The 19215-nt window shown below is 42.4% G+C and overlaps 2 protein-coding genes across 2 annotated transcripts in view; both read right to left on the bottom strand.

Annotated features, from left to right (window-relative positions):
- LOC311100351 (putative nuclease HARBI1) overlaps positions 1–19215 on the bottom strand; it is a 1214110-nt gene that overhangs the window by 563234 nt on the left and 631661 nt on the right. The window lies entirely within an intron of this gene.
- LOC311100345 (protein tweety homolog 2-like) overlaps positions 1–19215 on the bottom strand; it is a 116243-nt gene that overhangs the window by 3709 nt on the left and 93319 nt on the right. The window contains exons 7-13 of the mRNA XM_084141237.1: positions 12332–12401; positions 12156–12211; positions 2231–2323; positions 2045–2137; positions 1744–1886; positions 1252–1443; positions 938–1016 (exon numbers count right to left, since the gene is read on the bottom strand). Coding sequence (XP_083997363.1) covers positions 938–1016; positions 1252–1443; positions 1744–1886; positions 2045–2137; positions 2231–2323; positions 12156–12211; positions 12332–12401 — 726 coding nt within the window. The remainder of the gene's footprint in view (positions 1–937; positions 1017–1251; positions 1444–1743; positions 1887–2044; positions 2138–2230; positions 2324–12155; positions 12212–12331; positions 12402–19215) is intronic.

Here is a 19215-nt window from a genome sequence, read left to right on the forward strand (position 1 = left end):
AACATTTAGTCATCCTAAAAACGTGGCCTGTCTCCTCAACAGGAAAGGAGAATAGATCTAAAGAGCTGCCACTACGAGGCCCTAGATGGAGGTGAATTTATCATGAGGACCAGGAAGAGTGAGAGAAATAAAGAGAGAGGGAGAGAGAGATACTTTTAGAGAGAAGGAAAGTGACCAAATAGGGACTAACACCAGTGACATCTTCCCCTGGGCATTGGTCTAAGTAACACGCTTCCAACTCATCTTAAATACATGTACAGTACAGTATGTCCACGTTAAACTTCTCTCTCAATGTCCTACTCCTTTTGTAATGAGTCAGCAATTTACAGTTATGGTAGATAGACAGGTAAAGGCACAAAGTTAGCAGTGTGCTCTGTGATATGTGATTAAAATTATGATCATGATCAAAATCCTTACTGATGGATTTCAATATTGGAAATGTATTATCATATGGACGTCATATCTTGTGAAAAACTCTCACATCACAACTCATGAGAAACAAACTACAAGACCAACTTCAAGTCAAAGTAACACTGACTTGAGCAAGTTAAGGAAGGCATCATGCAGAGAGAGCATCATATGGGGAAACGCCTCAAGCTAGAGTTAAAAAGCAGTCTGAGCCCTAGCTGTCAGGTCTTTACCAGAGCTGACATGCAAACAGAAAATAAACAAAGGAACAAGTCCTACCGGGTCACTGAATCAATTAAATAACAGAACAGAAATCCTGGTGATGAGAGAGAGATCAGTATTACAATGCAGATTGACTTGAGAGTATGTGGGACAGTGGCATCAGGGATGGGATCAATTTCAATTCAGTCAATTCAGAAAGCAAACTGACATTTCAAACTGAAATTACAATTCCAATTTTCCACATTGGAATTGACCCCAACCCTGTGTGACATCACAAGAAAGACATGGCCTCTGGGACCCAACGCACCGAGGGGGGCGGGGAGCCTCTCCCGATCAGAGGAACATTCTCGTACCGCGGGTTCCCCCCGAACAGCGCCGACTGGTTCCTGAGAAGGGCGAGAGAGGGAGAGCGAAGGAGAGAGTCAAACAAACATTCCCTATCACCAAAAAAGTGGCCATCGCACAAGAACATAGCACTTTGGGCCAGTATGTCATCTTTGCGATTATGATCACTACATTTCAGTTAGCTTTACTTAAGCTTCAGTATGTTCATACGTATAGCACACCAGACTGTGCATTACCATACATTCCACACCAGACCAGGGCTGGACTCTGACTCACATGTACTCTGAAACGGGTGCATTGGACACAGCCTGTGCGGCAGGTGGGTGGAGGCTGCTCTGGCTGCCCATACTGCTGCTGTAGCTGCAGAAGCTGTGCATGTTGGTGGCATGGTTGGGGTTGTGGGCCGTCATGCGTCTGGCCTGAGGGTTAAACGGGTCCTCCTCGTCTATATCGTCATAGTCACGCTCCCTGGAGAGAAGAGAAAGGGTGGTCAGGAGAATAGATTTTGAGGATGATTTAGTGACTTGTTATAGTGTATGTACAGTATAAACACAAAGGATGTATACACTCTTGTTCTATAAAAGGGCGATAGAGAGAGAGAAAGATAGTGATTGATTCTTACTAGCACTGGTTTTGCTATTCTCGTGATCATGATATGTGGTTGTCTTACCTACTTTAGCAAAATGCTCTGGATAAGAGTGTCTGCTAAATGACTAAAATGTAATGTAAATGTATTGAAAGAGACTCAGTGGGAGGGCCCCCCCTGACCTGCTGGCGATATGTGTCCATGCCCGGGGGATGGCACACAGCATGGCACAGAAGGCACAAATTGCCAGGATGGAGAAGAGGCATAGGTATAGCAGGCCCTCCACCCCGTCATAACACACACCGATCAGCGCATCCAGGTAGTCCTACAGCGTGGAGGGAGGAAACACACACACACACACATTAGCAGATAGCAGACAATGTCTGTCTGAGACATGTTGTGAAGTGAAGAGATGTACACAGCAGAGCCACTGTCCTGTAGAACTAGATCCATGCAGTGGGATTCAGTGGTGGTGTCCTGTACCTTGTTGAGTCCTCTACAGTCCAGCAGGGCAGTCAACTGGTGGAGGCTAGCCTCTGAGGAGTTGAGCAGGTGCTGGATGCCCAATAGGTCTCTCTGTCGAGAAGACAAGTGTAGGATTCAGTACTCATAAAATGATATGCTTACACAGACCAGACACATTATGCCACAGGAAAATGAAACACTGACCTCAGCGGTGGGGAAGAGAGGCACAGCGAACTGCAGCAGGCCCTGTATTTGGATCTGCATGGTGGTCAGAGACCTCTGGAAGATGGTCAGAGACTGCAAACACACACACAAAACAACATGTCAACTTCTGGGTATTGTACATTTAAAGGGATAATTCACCCCCAGAAATAACAATCATGAAACTCCTGTCAAGTTGGTGAAAGCCTATGTTCTATCAATGGGTAAAAAAAAACATCCCCCATGATTTAACTTCTAAGTGGCCCGTCTGTGAAATCAGGAAATCGTGTAGAACGCGTCATAGCTACATGGTTCTCCTCACTAGAGATACGGGATAACACACTGTCACATTTCATAACACTTTTAAGACAATTGCCTGCACTCCAGATCACCAAATCAGCCAATAGATTGTATGGGCATACTTGTCTAGAACACATCCATCCGTTTATATCATCATGACAAAGTATATATTTCACTTAGGTGTGCTCAATCTAAACATTGTACCAAATGATTCAACTCAGTTTCTCCTTCAAGTACCATCTCCCAATGCGCCCTGTGTGTCTGTGGGAAACATGGGAAAGCGTTGTTGTTGACATAGCAACATACTCCGCACTCTGGGCAGAGAGGAACTGCAAGCTGAACTCGGTGAGATTGATCGAAATTGGGGAGAAAAAGGGGGTAAAAATAATTAATATATATTTTTTAAACTTGGTGATATAGACTCCTAAATTGATGGCGCTGTTTGTTTAGGCGATTTTACAGCTAGCTAGCTAACTACCGTTGAAGTCGGAAGTTTACATACACTTAGGTTGGAATCATTAAAACTCGTTTTTCAACCACTCCACAAATGTCTTGTTAACAAACTATAGTTTTGGCAAATCGGTTAGGACTTCTACTTTGTGCATGACACAAGTAATTTTTCCAACAATTCTTTACAGACAGACTATTTCACTTATAATTCACTGTATCACAATTCCAGTGGGTCAGAAGTTTACATACACTAAGTTGACGGTGCCTTTAAACAGCTTGGAAAATTCCAGAAAATGATGTCATGGCTTTAAAAGCTGCTGATACGCTAATTGACATCATTTGAGTCAATTGGAGGTGTACCTGTGGATGTATTTCAAGGCCTACCTTCAAACTCAGTGCCTCTTTGCTTGACATCATGGTAAAATCAAAAGAAATCAGCCAAGACCTCAGAAACAAAAGTCTGGTTCATCCTTGGGAGCAATTTCCAAACGCCTGAAGGTACCACGTTCATCTGTACAAACAATAGTACGCAAGTATAAACACCATGGGACCACGCAGCCGTCATACCACTCTAGAGATTAACGTACTTTGGTGCAAAAAGTGCAAATCAATCCCAGAACAACAGCAAAGGACCGTGTGAAGATGCTGGAGGAAACAGATACAAAAGTATCTATATCCACAGTAAAACGAGTCCTATATCGACATATCCTGAAAGTCCGCTCAGCAAGGAAGAAGCCACTGCTCCAAAACCGCCATAAAAAAGCCAGACTACGGTTTGCAACTGCAGTATAAAAAATTATGTATGCACTCACTAACTGTAAGTCGCTCTGGATAAGAGCATCTGCTAAATGACTTAAATGTTATGTTTGGAGGAAAAAGAGGTCTGGTGCACTTCACAAAATAGATGGCATCATGAGGAAGGAAAATTATGTGGATATATTGAAGCAACATCTCAAGACATCAGTCAGGAAGTTAAAGCTTGGTCGCAAATGGACAATGACCCCAAGCATACTTCCAAAGTTGTGGCAAAATGGCTTAAGGACAACAAAGTCAAGGTATTGGAGTGGCCATCACAAAGACCTGACTTTAATCCTATAGAAGATTTGTGGGCAGAACTGAAAAAGCGTGTGCGAGCAAGGAGGCCTACAAACCTGACTCAGTTACACCAGCTCTGTCAGAAGGAATGGGACAAAATTCACCCAACTTATTGTGGGAAGCTTGTAGAAGGCTACCTGAAACGGCTGACCCAAGTTAAACAATTTAAAGGCAATGCTACCAAATACTAATTGAGTGTATGTAAACTTCTGACCCACTGGGAATGTGATGAAAGAAATAAAAGCTGAAAGAAATCTCTCTACTATTATTCTGACATTTCACATTCTTAAAATAAAGTGGTGATCCTAACTGACCTAAGACAGGGAATTTTTACTAGGGTTAAATGTCAGGAATTGTGAAAAACTGAGTTTAAATGTAGTTGGTTATGGTGTATGTAAACTTCCAACTTCAACTGTACTTCACATGCTGATATTGACTTTGGTATTAATGTGTGTAGTTACGTTTGTTAGCTAGCCAGCCTGCCCAGAGAGCAAGCAGTGGGTTTTGTAGTCGACTCGAGCTGCAACAGATTTCCACAACGATTTTTCACATGTTGTTACCAACCTTGCTATAACGACAAAATGAAACATTTGTTCACAAAAAAATATTGTTTTTGGGGCCTCCCGAGTGGCACAGCGGTCTAAGGCACTGACTGCAATGCAATGCTAGAGGCGTCACTACAGACCTGGGTTCGATCCCGGGCTGTATCACAACCGGCCGTGATCGGGAGTCCCATAGGGCGGCGCACAATTGGCCCAGCGTCATCCGGGTTAGGGAAGGGTTTGGCTCATCGTGCTCTAGCGACTCCTTGTGGTGGGCCGGGCGCCTGCAGGCTGACCTCAGTCATCAGGTGAACGGTGTTTCCTCCGACACATTGGTGCGGCTGGCTTCCAGGTTAAGCAGGCAAGAAGCGTGGTTTGGCAGGTCATGTTTCGGAGGATGCATGACTCAACCTTCGCCTCCCGATCCCGTTGGGGAGTTGCAGCAATGACACAAGATCGAAAAAGGGAGTAAAAAAAATCATAAAAATATTGTTTTCACATATTAGTGTTAGTAATACTGTTAATCATAGGAATTAGTGGTTTGGGGAGAATTATCCCTTTAATACACTAGTGGGCTTGTCAGTTCGGCTTTTGTCCAGCAGAGGGCGACAAAAGCCAATCATTAACAGCAAGCTAGTCTCATCCAACAGAATCTGTACGATCCGCCCTGTGCACTCCACCCCAGAACAGCAAGTAGACTGTAAATCACATGAATTTACCCCTTAGACACTGATCTAAGGAATTTTGGGAGTGTAGGCTGATCCTAGAGCTGATCCTACTTCTGACCGTAGTGTGAACCCTATGACTCAAACCCTACACAGCAAATTCTCCAGTGTAAAAAAAAGAAGAAAAAAAAGAACACAGAGTGTTAAATCAACACTGGAAGTGATGAGTCTGTGGACCAATATAGATACCGGAACAGTGTTAAATTAACACACTGTGAGTGCCTTGCCTTTCGAGTAAATTGTAGAGTTACCACCCATGACTTATATTGGTTAGTGACATAGACATTGTTGCGTTCATCCATTTTCGGTCCTATTGAATACACCAAGTGAGATCCTAAGTGAACATGTTATCATAAAAACGCTAAAATCTTTAACACAATACCATATGTAGATGGCCTAGTTTTACCCTAAAAAAAGGGCCTGAAACTCATACACATCACGTTGAACCAAAACCAAGCCCATCATTATCATATTTCCCAGCATGCTCTATTGCAGGTTGATTTGTTGCACCCATTACTGAAATGTTTGTTCCAGTTTAAATGTCTTAAGTAGTGTTTCTAAACCTGGTAGTCATTCTGAATAAAAATTCCAACTGTTGGCTATTCTAACTCTGTCTGGATTCCAATTGGAGTTCCGTATCACTTTGCAAGCCAGCATAATGTAATTTGCAGGTAAGTGTGAAATTGTGTTAACTTTCCCAAAATTACCAGGTTTTCCAAAAATCCTGTTTGGATGTTTCCTGGAAATGGAAACAGGAAATTCGAAATCCTTCAACCAGGATTTTTGGAAAATCTGCAAATTCTGGGAAAGTCACTGGAAGTTTTCAACCTTACTTCCAAATCTAATGTGGCTTGTGTGAACTTAGAACTAAAGGTACAAAGGATGACCTTACAGGGTTACCACTACTGTGATAAGTGTTTGTAACCCTTTAGGAACAAATCTAATCATTTTTTCCCCAAAGTGTAATACACTGGCCTGAAGCATTGGTTTACACACCACATCAGGCCTACAAATCATATCATGCTGGCTTGCAAGGTGATGTGTAATTCCTATTGGAATCCAGCCAGTGTTGGGATATACATCTTCTCGCAACCTGTATTCAGAATAACTACCAGGAACGCTAAGCAATGAGACTACCTAAAGAATCTAAACTGGAACAACCATTTGTGGGTGCAATAATTTCAAGTAACATACTGGATTAGTTTAGAAAATGTTTGTAAATTATATTTGAGTAGCATAAGATCAATTCATTAATCAATCAATGCACAAACATAAATATTGAAACAAACAATTCATAAAAATCTACCTGCAATAGAGCATGCTGGGAAATATTATAATGGTCGGCGTGGTTTTGGTTCAAAGTAATGTGTATGAGTTTCATTTTTTTTGGTAAGATAAATTAGTATTTTTATTTTCTAACAATACAAATCATACATAGACAAAAGACAATAGACAGCTGTACACACATTTCAGCAACCATCAATGACATCACACCTGCTCAGACCAACATGTTCTCACCACATCCATACCCATCCCGTTTGTCTCACAACAACAACATTCCCTCTCATTCTTCATCCCTTGGACATTTCAAGTGCTTGTAACACTCTATGCCATTTGGCCTCAAATTGCGCTATTTCAATATTTAAATAATAAAGCATTTGATTCATCCGCTGTCTTAACGATAGAGGATAATTTGATTTCCAGTTTTCAAGTAAACGTGTTTTTCAAAATGATTGAAAAGAAAAGTATAGTCCAACCCATTGGGTATCTCACTGCAACCTCATATGCCACGTCTTGAAATATACATATACAGTGAGGAAAAAAAGTATTTGATCCCCTGCTGATTTTGTAAGTTTGCCCACTGACAAAGACTTGATCAGTCTATAATTTTAAAGGTAGGTTTATTTGAACAGTGAGAGACAGAATAACAAAAAAAAAATCTAGAAAAACGCATGTCAAAAATGTTATAAATGGATTTCCATTTTAAGAAGGGAAATAAGTATTTGACCCCTCTGCAAAACATGACTTGGTGGCAAAACCCTTGTTGGCAATCACAGAGGTCAGACTTTTCTTGTAGTTGGCCACCAGGTTTGCACACATCTCAGGAGGGATTTTGTCCCACTCAGGAGGGATTTTGTCCCACTTTTCTATGGGATTAAGGTCTGGAGACTGGCTAGGCCACTCCAGGACCTTAATGTGCTTCTTCTTGAGCCACTCCGTTGTTGCCTTGGCCGTGTGTTTTGGGTCATTGTCATGCTGGAATACCCATCCACGACCCATTTTCAATGCCCTGGCTGAGGGAAGGAGGTTCTCACCCAAGATTTGAAAGTACATGACCCCGTCCATCGTCCCTTTGATGCGGTGAAGTTGTCCTGTCCCCTTAGCAGAAAAACACCCCCAAAGCATAATGTTTCCACCTCCATGTTTGACGGTGGGGATGGTGTTCTTGAGGTCATAGGCAGCATTCCTCTGCAGGATTTCAGTCCTTCACGGCGTAGTGTGTTACCAATTGTTTTCTTGGTGACTATGGTCCCAGCTGCCTTGAGATCATTGACAAGATCCTCCCGTGTAGTTCTGGGCTGATTCCTCACCGTTCTCATGATCATTGCAACTCCACAAGGTGAGTTCTTGCATGGAGCCCCAGGCCGAGGGAGATTGACAGGTCTTTTGTGTTTCTTCCATTTGCGAATAATCGCACCAACTGTTGTCACCTTCTCACCAAGCTGCTTGGCGATGGTCTTGTAGCCCATTCCAGCCTTATGTAGGTCTACAATCTTGTTCCTGGCATCCTTGGAGAGCTCTTTGGTCTTGGCCATGGTGGAGAGTTTGGAATCTGATTGATTGATTGCTTCTGTGGACAGGTGTCTTTTATACAGGTAACAAGTTGAGATTAGGAGCACTCCCTTTAAGAGTGTGCTCCTAATCTCAGCTCATTACCTGTATAAAAGACACCTGGGAGTCAGAAATCTTTCTGATTGAGAGGGGGTCAAATACTTATTTCCCACATTAAAATGCAAATCAATTTATAACATTTTTGACATGCGTTTTCTGGATTTTTTTGTTGTTATTCTGTCTCTCACTGTTCAAATAAACCTACCATTAAAATTATAGACTGATAATTTCTTTGTCAGTGGGCAAATGTACAAAATCAGCAGGGGATCAAATACTTTTTTCCCTCACTGTAGACTTCACGTATTTAATACATTTCGGGTCTTGAAGATCCGCCCTGTTCATTCTACATATTCTGTCACTAAGTGTCTTTTCTGTTGGTATAATTAAGCATGATAAAGGAGAATGATCAGTTTTCACAGTCATGGATTTTTTTAAACCAGTATATTGTTGAGCACATTTTTGTAGAATAAAATGTAGTCAATTCTTGAATAGCTTTTCTTATTTTGAGAAAAAAATGAGTACTCTTTTGTAGTTGGGAATAGTAATCTCCAGCTGTCTTGTAAATTATTTGTAGAGATGAAAATGTTCAGCCTCCTTGGAGGCTCCTTGAATTTCCCTTTTTTATTGCTGTGTCTGTCTAACTTGCCGAATGTGTGATTTAGGTCGCTTGCTAAAATAATAGTTCCTGTCTGGATTTGATCTAATATAGCCTGAATTAAATCTAAAAACACCAGATGTGCCACTGGGGGGATATACAATGAAATCAATGTGTATATTTCACCATATAAGGAACAATTCTAAATGAGAAAATAGCCTTTTTGGTCTGTGTGCTGGGATATAAGGGAAAATGGGTGTATTCTTGTTTATCAGGATGCCTACACCTCAGCTGTTTCTACAGTAGTTGGCAGCATAAATCTCTCCAAACCAGCTCCTCTTTAAAGGTCCCGAGCAGTCATTCTGAATCCAATGTAAAATAGCCTGTTGAGTGACAAAAATATCACCCATAATGTTTTTGGGGAAAGAAATGCTCATGCTTGGATGTAATGAGCAGTGTTGCAGTAAAACTATCTCAAGCTAATTTGGTGATACACAAAGCAACTCAAACAATATTGAAATTGCATCATTGATGTCCCCAAAAAATTATGCATCTCCCAATTTTGTATGTCACTTGTGATGCAATGCACAGCAGCACTGACGGATGTGTTGACATGACAACAACGTCAGAGTTCTGAATGACCCTTCCCTCCCTTTTGTTCCATGCTGGCTGCTAGCTAACACCAGACACAGATGAGAGGGGAAACATATACAGTGCATTCTGAAAGTATTCAGACCCCTTCCCTTTTTCCATATTTTGTTACGTTACAGCCTTATTCAAAAATGTATATATATATATATATATATATATATATATATTTTAAATCTGCAATCTACACAAAATACCCCATAATGTCAAAGCAAAAACAGGTTTTTAGAAATTTTTGCAAATGTATTAAATATAGAAAACATAAATACCTTATTTACATAAGTATTCAGACCCTTTGCTATGAGACTCGAAATTGAGCTCAGGTGCATCCTGTTTCCATTGATCATCATTGAGATGTTTCTACAACTTGATTGGAGTCCACCTGTGGTAAATTCAACTGATTGCACATGATTTGGAAAGGCACACACCTTTCTATATAAGGTCCCACAGTTGACAGTGCATGTCAGAGCAAAACCCAAGCCATGAGGTCGAAGGAAATATCCGTAGAGCTCAGAGACAGGATTGTGTCAAGGCACAGATCTGGAGAAGGGTACTAAAACATTTCTGCAGCATTGAAGGTCCCCAAGAAAACAGTGGCCTCCATCATTCTTAAATGGAAGAAGTTTGGAACAACCAAGACTCTTCCTAGAGCTGGCCGCCCGGCCAAACTGAGCAATTGGGGGAGAAGGGCCTGATCGTCACTCTCACAGAGCTCCAGAGTTCCTCTGTGGATATGGGAGAACCTTCCAGAAGGACAACCATCTCTGCAGGACTCCACCAATCAGGCCTTTATGGTAGAGTGGCCAGACAGAAGTCACTCCTCAGTAAAAGGCACATGACAGCCCGCTTGGAGTTTCTCTGGTCTGATGAAACCAAGAATAAACTCTTTGGCCTGAATGCCAAGCGTCACATCTGGAGGAAACCTGACACCATCCCTACGGTGAAGGATGGTGGTGGCAGCATCATGCTGTGGGGATGTTTGTTGAACCCGATCAAACATTTCTGGAGAGACCTGAAAATAGCTGTGCAGCAATGCTCCCATCCAACCTGACAGTGCTTGAGAGGATCTGCAGAGAAGAATGGGAGAAACTCCCCAAATACTGGTGTGCCAAGCTTGTAGCGTCATACCCAAGAAGACTCGAGGCTGTAATCGCTGCCAAAGGTGCTTCAACAAGGTACTGAGTAAAGGGTCTGAATATTTATGTAAATGTTATATTTCAGTTTTTGCAAAAAAATCTAAAAACATGTTTTTGCTTTGTCATTATGAGGTATTGTGTGTAGATTGATGAGGGGGAAACAACTATTTAATCCATTTTAGAATAAGGCTGTAACGTAACAAAATGTGGAAAAGGTCAAGGGGTCTGAATACTTCCCGAATGCAAATTTCATTACATTTGCTGACACCCTACAGCCTACACCCTTATGTACAAGTTTGAGGCCCCTGTATTAGGATAAAACTAGGCCCTCAAAATAAGGCCTCATGAAATATGTAAGGTATTTTGTTAAATAATAACAAAAAATAATGATAACATATTCGCTTAGGATCTCACTTGGTAAAGTCCATAGGACCGAAAATGGATGAATGCAACCATGTCTCTGTCATTAACAAATACAGTCATGATTGGTAACTCTACAATTTACTCGAAAGGCAAGCCACTCTGGGAAATATTTTAATAAGGCTTTACACTAAGCAGTGTGTTAATTTAAGACTGTTCTGGTGTCTATATGGGTCCACATACGCAACACTTTCAGTGTTGATTTAACACTCTCAGTGTTAATTTTGTTTTGTTTTTTAACACTGGAGAATTTGCTGTGTAGATTTAAATCATCAAATGACATCTAACAGCATTAATGGGTTAACCTGTCACATCACAGTAAATCAAAACATAGTTTGAGTGTCCCCAACCATTACAAAATATACTGGGACAATAAGTGGCCAATGGTACAGACAGTCCTTAATTGAAGCAAGACACAGTCTATTACCCCACACCAGCAGCCATAGCAGCAGCCATAATTTACCTTCTTTGATCTAAAAATGTTCCGAATTTGTCTCTGTGGCATGTCTACGATCCAATAACTGTGTGTGTGTGTGTGCATGCGTGTATGTGTGTCTCAGTGAGCGATCTCTGTGTTTCCGTGCTCAGGTGAATGTGTGCTGACTGAGCAGGCTGGGTAACGCTTGCCTGCACTCTGTTGCTGCATTCTCTTGATCCTTAGGGGCATGTTTACAAGCACAGCATAATAGGATCTGAACTCTATTGAGTTATGGAGCTAGCTGAGGCTGGAGAGAGAAAGATACTTCTCACTGCCCTGACCTAAAAACCTCCTCCTCTCCTTCTGAGAGACTTGGAGACCTTGCTGGACCCCTTGAGGGAGATGGAGAGAGGGAAGGATGGAGGGGAGGGGGGGAGCGACACAGAGAGAGAGAGAGAGAGAGAGAGAGAGAGAGAGAGAGAGAGAGAGAGAGAGAGAGAGAGAGAGAGAGAGAGAGAGAGAGAGAGAGAGAGAGAGAGAGAGAGAGAGAGAGAGAGAGAGAGAGAGAGAGAGAGAGTACAAGACAGTTAGAAGAGGAGGGGTGTAGAGGTAGAGAAAAAGAGACAGAAAGAGGTCAGATAGAAACAGGGAGACAGAAAGGTCAAAGCAGGTTTCATTGACCCTGTGCTTGTGGTGATGAGTATTACCTGCTGGAATGGGTTGGTGAGGGTCTGGCTGCAGTACAGGTAGTAATGCACTATATCTGTAGAGGACAGGGATACACCAACAACAAGTCAGAAAGACTACAGCCCGGGGTGGGTTTAATCACCTTGTAATTACAGCTTAATTAAAGTGACATTAAAAGCATTTGTCTTTAACTCACCAGAACTGATCAGGTCCTTGGTCTGGTTCATGATGAACTTGTCTGGGGTCACACAGAAGTCACTGGTGCCCTGAACACAAGAAGAAGAGGCATTTTTTTAAACAACAAAACTAGTGTCACACACCCTCCTGGGTTTGATAGGAATACGTACACGTCTCTTGGGGTTCAACCAATGAGCCTCTATATACCACGGATGAAAAGTTTGTGAGTACATTGTTCCATAAAGCCTATAGTGTGTGTGTGTGCGTGCATGCAGCCTTCATACCGGCCACTCTGCTCTGTCTATAATTATTCTTGTGAAGGAATTCATTATGCATTCATGTATTATGTGCCCCGGCGTGAAGCCATGAATCTGGAGCAATTTTGCAAATGTCAGTGTTTTTCTTTTTACTTCAGATGGCAGCAGTTTCCCTCCCTTCATTACCATCACAACATCACAACAACTGCAGCAACACACACACACACACACACACACACACACACACACACACACACACACACACAGCTCATTTAACTGGGCCACACCATGCAGCCAAGCTTTCTATGAGAGCCACAGTACCTACTCTGCTTCCTCTCAATGAGGTGTTAATATAATGCAATCTCTGTCACACCGTAGTGTATTGATGACTAGCAGTAACTGTTGTTTTATTGGTAAACCACCACACTTGTCCTTTATTACGGTACTGTCTGGCTATTCTGGCAGTCACCAACCACCACCTGTACACGCGGCCACCGCCTGCGCACACGCTCCCAGGCACAGCGAGGGATTATATAGTAGATACTATACAGTCAGGGAAAAAAGTATTTGATCCCCTGCTGATTTTGTATGTTTGCCCACTGACAAAGACAGGATCAGTCTATACTTTTAATGGTAGATTTATTTGAACAGTGAGAGACAGAATAACAACAAAAAAATCCAGAAAAACGCATGTCAAAAATGTTATGAATTGATTTGCATTTTAATGAGGGAAATAAGTATTTGACCCCTCTGCAAAACATGATTTAGTACTTGGTGGCAAAACCCTTGTCGGCAATCACAGAGTTCAGACGTTTCTTGTAGTTGGCCACCAGGTTTGCACACATCTCAGGAGGGATTTTGTTCCACTCCTCTTTGCAGATCTTCTCCAAGTCATTAAGGTTGAGGCTGACGTTTGGCAACTCGAACCTTGAGCTCCCTCCACAGATTTCCTATGGGATTAAGGTCTGGCTAGGCCACTCCAGGACCTTAATGTGCTTCGTCTTGAGCCACTCCTTTGTTGCCTTGGCCGTGTGTTTTGGGTCATTGTCATGCAGGAATACCCATCCACGACCCATTTTCAATGCCCTGGCTGAGGGAAGGAGGTTCTCACCCAAGATTTGAAGGTACATGGCCCCGTCCATCGTCTCTTTGATGCGGTGAAGTTGTCCTGTCCCCTTAGCAGAAAAACACCCACAAAGCATAATGTTTCCACCTCCATGTTTGACGGTGGGGATGGTGTTCTTGGGGTATTAGGCAGCATTCCTCCTCCTCCAAACACGGCGAGTTGAGTTGATGCCAAAGAGCTTGATTTTGGTCTCATCTGACCACAACACTTTCACCCAGTTCTCCTCTGAATCCTTCAGATGTTCATTGGCAAACTTCAGACGGCCCTGTATATGTGCTTTCTTGAGCAGGGGGACCTTGCGGGCGCTGCAGGATTTCAGTCCTTCACGGCGTAGTGTGTTACCAATTGTTTTCTTGGTGACTATGGTCCCAGCTGCCTTGAGATCATTGACAAGATCCTCCCGTGTAGTTCTGGGCTGATTCCTCACCGTTCTCATGATCATTGCAACTCCACGAGGTGAGATCTTGCATGGAGCCCCAGGCCGAGGGAGATTGACAGTTATTTTGTGTTTCTTCCATTTGCGAATAATCGCACCAACTGTTGTCACCTTCTCACCAAGCTGCTTGGCGATGGTCTTGTAGCCCATTCCAGCCTTGTGTAGGTCTACAATCTTGTCCCTGACATCCTTGGAGAGCTCTTTGGTCTTGGCCATGGTGGAGAGTTTGGAATCTGATTGATTGATTGCTTCTGTGGACAGGTGTCTTTTATACAGGTAACAAGCTGAGATTAGGAGCACTCCCTTTAAGAGTGTGTTCCTAATCTCAGCTCGTTACCTGTATAAAAGACACCTGGGAGCCAGAAATCTTTCTGATTTTTTTGTTGTTATTCTGTCTCTCACTGTTCAAATAAACCTACCATTAAAATTATAGACTGATCATTTCTTTGTCAGTGGGCAAACACACACACACACACACAAGACATGGAAGAATGGAAGGAATCTATCTGACCATCTTGGACCAAACAATGTGAAGAGAATGGTGTAGAATCAGAAAGTGGCACACCACAGAGCACCCCTGTGATTTCTTCTAAACATAAGCATCCTGACCTCAGTTTGCCCCTAAACAAACCAGGCTTGTGCTTATAGGCCCAAAAAAGTTTGAGAGTGTGTGTGTGTGTGTGTGTGCATGCGTATGATCAAACCCAGCCTTGATGTCTCAACCTTAACTAGAGTCTAAAATAAAACATGCAATATTGACTTGGAATCTTTCAGTTCTGTTGTAGCCTGCATACAGCAACCAGCCCTGTGGCTTATACACTATGCATTTCCCATGATCCACAGCCCCAAGTCAAATCAACAAACAAACTGAAGAGAAAGGGAACACAACGAGCCTTAGGCGTGTGGTGACTCAAACACAGCAGCATCTATTCATCTTCCTGTATTCAAACCAGAGATTCACATGCATTCAGATGCTCTGGGATAGAAACAGAGATACAGTCCTAAATGCTGCAATGGCTCTCATTTGGGATGTGATAGAATTTCAAGACCAGAATAGGACCATCATTCGTCACATAATCCCTGACAGAACATCATTGACTAGTTGGTTTTATAATGATGACTCATGATCTGGTTTACTGGTTTATATACTATAACAGCTGTATAGTAGTAGTAGTTGTGGGTTATATTGAGTTAATCTACAGCTGATAGATAGTGATGATCAAAACCTTCAGGAGAGAGAGACTAGGATGAAACAAGGGTAGGCACCAAGATCCTTCAGATTTCAAACCTCTGGTAACTAAATGTAACCAGGTTTCTCCTCCTTTTCCTCCTGCCCTTTTCTCTCGCTAACTCTTTCTCCTCAATATTTTTTCATACCTGGTTTAATCTGATTCAAGACACAGACATCCAATGACACTTTTGTAGACAGCAATAGTACTTGTCTATGTAAATACAATATGGATTTATGTTAACATGTTGTGGTTATGTATTCAGAGCACATATAAAGGCATATCCCTAAGGATTTCTGTTGGAAAGCTATTTAATGTGATTTCTCTCAGACTCACACATGCACGCACAGACACACACACACGCACTCTTTAAGAACACTTTCAAAGTGAGTGAGAACACTCATGGCCCCAAAGCAATTTGTCTAAGCTGTCAGCCATGGTGAGAATTGATTAGCACAGTAACAGTAACAGTTGGACATGGACATAGACATGGTCCTGAGTTGTTTCTGAAATGGCACCCTATTCCCTACATAGTGCACAACTTTTGACCAGGGCCCATAGCGGCAAAAAATGGTCCTCTATACATAGCTTTTGGAATTTTCGATGGTCCCTGACTGTCTACCGTAGCTTTCGTTTCGATGATTGTTAGCAAGTTGGACAGAGTGAAGACTATATGTAGGTCCATTATCATATCATAACTGCCAAAATAATAGAACCACTTGAGTAAATGTGACACAGCCTCAAACCCCAGGCTGTAGTGGCACCTTAGACTGCTGCGCCACTCGGGAGGCAGTTGCCTGTATATACCGTACACTCAAAAAAATGCTGGATTAAAAACAACCCAATTTTGGTAAATATTGGACGTAACACACGTTGGGTTATTTTAAACCAGCCCGTTGGGTCACAAACAACCTATTGTTTTCTTTAAAACACAGTCAAAATCATGTTTTTCATGAAATTGGATGCTATTTGAAGGAAACTAAAATATGAAAAATGACAGTTGCTTCTACAACACTTGTCAAACACTTGGCAAAGATACGTATATGTTTCTCCTTTCATCTGTGTCTGGTGTTAGCTAGTTACTGGCTAGCTAGGTCTTCAGCCAGGAACAAAAGAGGGGGGAAGGTAGTTCAAAACTCTGATGCAGTTGTTAAGTCAACACATCCGTCAGTGCTGCTGTGAACCGCATCACAAAAACATGCCAAACGGGAGATGTAATAAAAAAAAACGATATATATATACAGTACCAGTAAAAAGTTTGGACACACTTACTCATTCAAGGGTTTTTCTTTATTTTTACTATTTTCTATATTGTAGAATAATAGTGAATACATAAAAACTATGAAATAACACATATGGAATCATGTAGTAAGCAAAAAAGTAAGCAGAAAAGCGCAAAAAAATATTTTAGATTTTAGATTCTTCAAAGTCACTATCCTTCATGGTCAAAAAGCCCTTACACAGCCTGGAGGTGTGTTGGGTCATTGTCCTGTTGAAAAACAAATGATAGTCCCACTAAGTGCAAACCAGATGGGATGGCGTATCGCTGCAGAATGCTGTGGTAGCCATGCTGGTTAAGTGTGCCTTGAATTCTAAATAAATCACCTACAGTGTCACCAGCAAAGCACCATCACACCTCCTCCTCCATGCTTCATGGTGGGAACCACACATGCGGAGATCATCCGTTCACCTACTCTGCGTCTCACAAAGACATGGCGATTGGAACCAAAAATCTCAAATTTGAACTCATCAGACCAAAGGACAGATTTCCACCTGTCTAATGTCCATTGCTCGTGTTTCTTGTCCCAAGCAAGTCTCTTCTTCTTATTGGTGTCCTTTAGTAGTGGTTTCTTGCCAGCAATTCGACCATGAAGGCCTGATTCACGCAGTGTCCTCTGAACAGTTGATGTTGAGATGTGTCTGTTACTTGAACTCTGTGAAGCATTTATTTGGGCTGCAATTTCTGAGGCTGGTAACTCTAATGAACTTATCCTCTGCAGCAGAGGTAACTCTGGGTCTTATTTTCCTGTGGCGGTCCTCATGAGAGCCAGTTTCATCATAAAGCTTGACGGTTTTTGCGACTGCACTTGAAGAAACTTTCAATGTTCTTGAAATGTTCCGTATTGACTGACCTTCATGTCTTAATGTAATGACGGACTGTCGTTTCTCTTTGCTTATTTGAGCTGTTCTTGCCATAATATGGACGTGGTCTTTTACCAAATAGGGCTATCTTTTGTATACCACTCCTACCTTGTCACAACACAACTGATTGTCTCAAACGCTCCTGTAGCTCTGCTGGTAGAGCATGGCGCTTGCAATGCCAGGGTTGTGGGTTTGATTCCCACGGGGGGCCAGTATGAAAAAAATGTATGCACTCACTAACTGTAAGTCGCTCTGGATAAGATCGTCTGCTAAATGACAAAAACAATTTATATATTCATTTTTTTATTTTTTATTTTAAAGGAAAGAAATTACACAAATTAACTTTTAACAAGGCACACCTGTTAATTGAAATGCATTCCAGGTGACTACCTCATGAAGCTGGTTGTGTTTACACGGCAAAATTAAATTTCCCTTCAATAGTTTTGCACACTACATATTTTACTACACAATTAATAACAATATTACGTAAATATCATATCAAAGTGGTAACTAAACCAACATTTGGATACGCATAGGTACTTGAGGAACTTGTGTACACGTGTACAACGTGTGTTGACAATACAACAGAACAGATGAAGCGGAATGACATTTATGGGTGGTCGAAAACAAATATCTGAACGCCACACCCCCAGTAAGCCACACCTTCTGATCTGACCCTGTGGATCATTGCTCAATAACCCAACTAAGTGACCCAACTGACTGGGTAAAAAATATATACACTATAAGTATGTGGACACCCCTTCAAATTAGTGGTTTCGGCTATTTCAGCCACTCCCGTTACTGACAGGTGTATATAATCGAGCACACAGCCATGCAATCTCCATAGACAAACATTGGCAGTAGAATGGCCTGTACTGTTATAGGATGCCACCTTTCCACATTTCTGCCCTGCTAGAGCTGCCCCGGTCAACTGTAAGTGCTGTTATTGTGAAGTGGAAATGACTAGGAGCAACAACGGCTCAGCCGCAAAGTGGTAGGCCACACAAGCTCACAGAACGGGACCGCCGGGTGCTGAAACGCGTAGCGCATAAAAATCGTCTGTCGGTTGCAACACACTACCGAGTTCCAAACTGCCGCTGGAAGCAACGTCAGCACAAGAACTGTTCATCGGGAGCTTCATGAAATGGGTTTCCGTTGCAGAGCAGCCGCACACAAGCCTAATAAGATCATCATGCACAATGCCAAGCGTCGGCTGGAGTGCTGTAAAGCTCGCCGCCATTGGACTCTGGAGCAGTGGAAACGCGTTCTCTGGAGTGATGAAACACGCTTCACCGTCTGGCAGTTCGACTGACAAATCTGGGTTTGGAAGATGCCAGGAGAACGCTACCTGCCCGACTGCATAGTACCAACTGTAAAGTTTGGTGGAGGAGTAATAATGGTCTGGGGCTGTTTTTCATGGTTCGGGCTAGGCCCCTTAGTTCCAGTAAAGGGAAATCTTTACGCTACAGCATACAATTACATTCTAGTTGATTCTGTGCTTCCAACTGGGTGGCAACAGTTTGGGGAAGGCCCTTTCCTGTTTCAGCATGACAATGTCCTCGTGCACAAAGCGAGGACCATACAGAAATGGTTTGTCAAAATCGGTGTGGAAGAACTTGACTTGCTTGCACAGAGCCCTGACCTAAACCCAATCGAACACCATTGGGATGAATTGGAACGCCGACTGCGAGCCAGGCCTAATCAACCAACATC

Source organism: Coregonus lavaretus (genome assembly GCF_964263955.1).
Source record: "Coregonus lavaretus genome assembly, chromosome: 25".
NCBI classification, from domain to species: Eukaryota; Metazoa; Chordata; class Actinopteri; order Salmoniformes; family Salmonidae; genus Coregonus; species Coregonus lavaretus.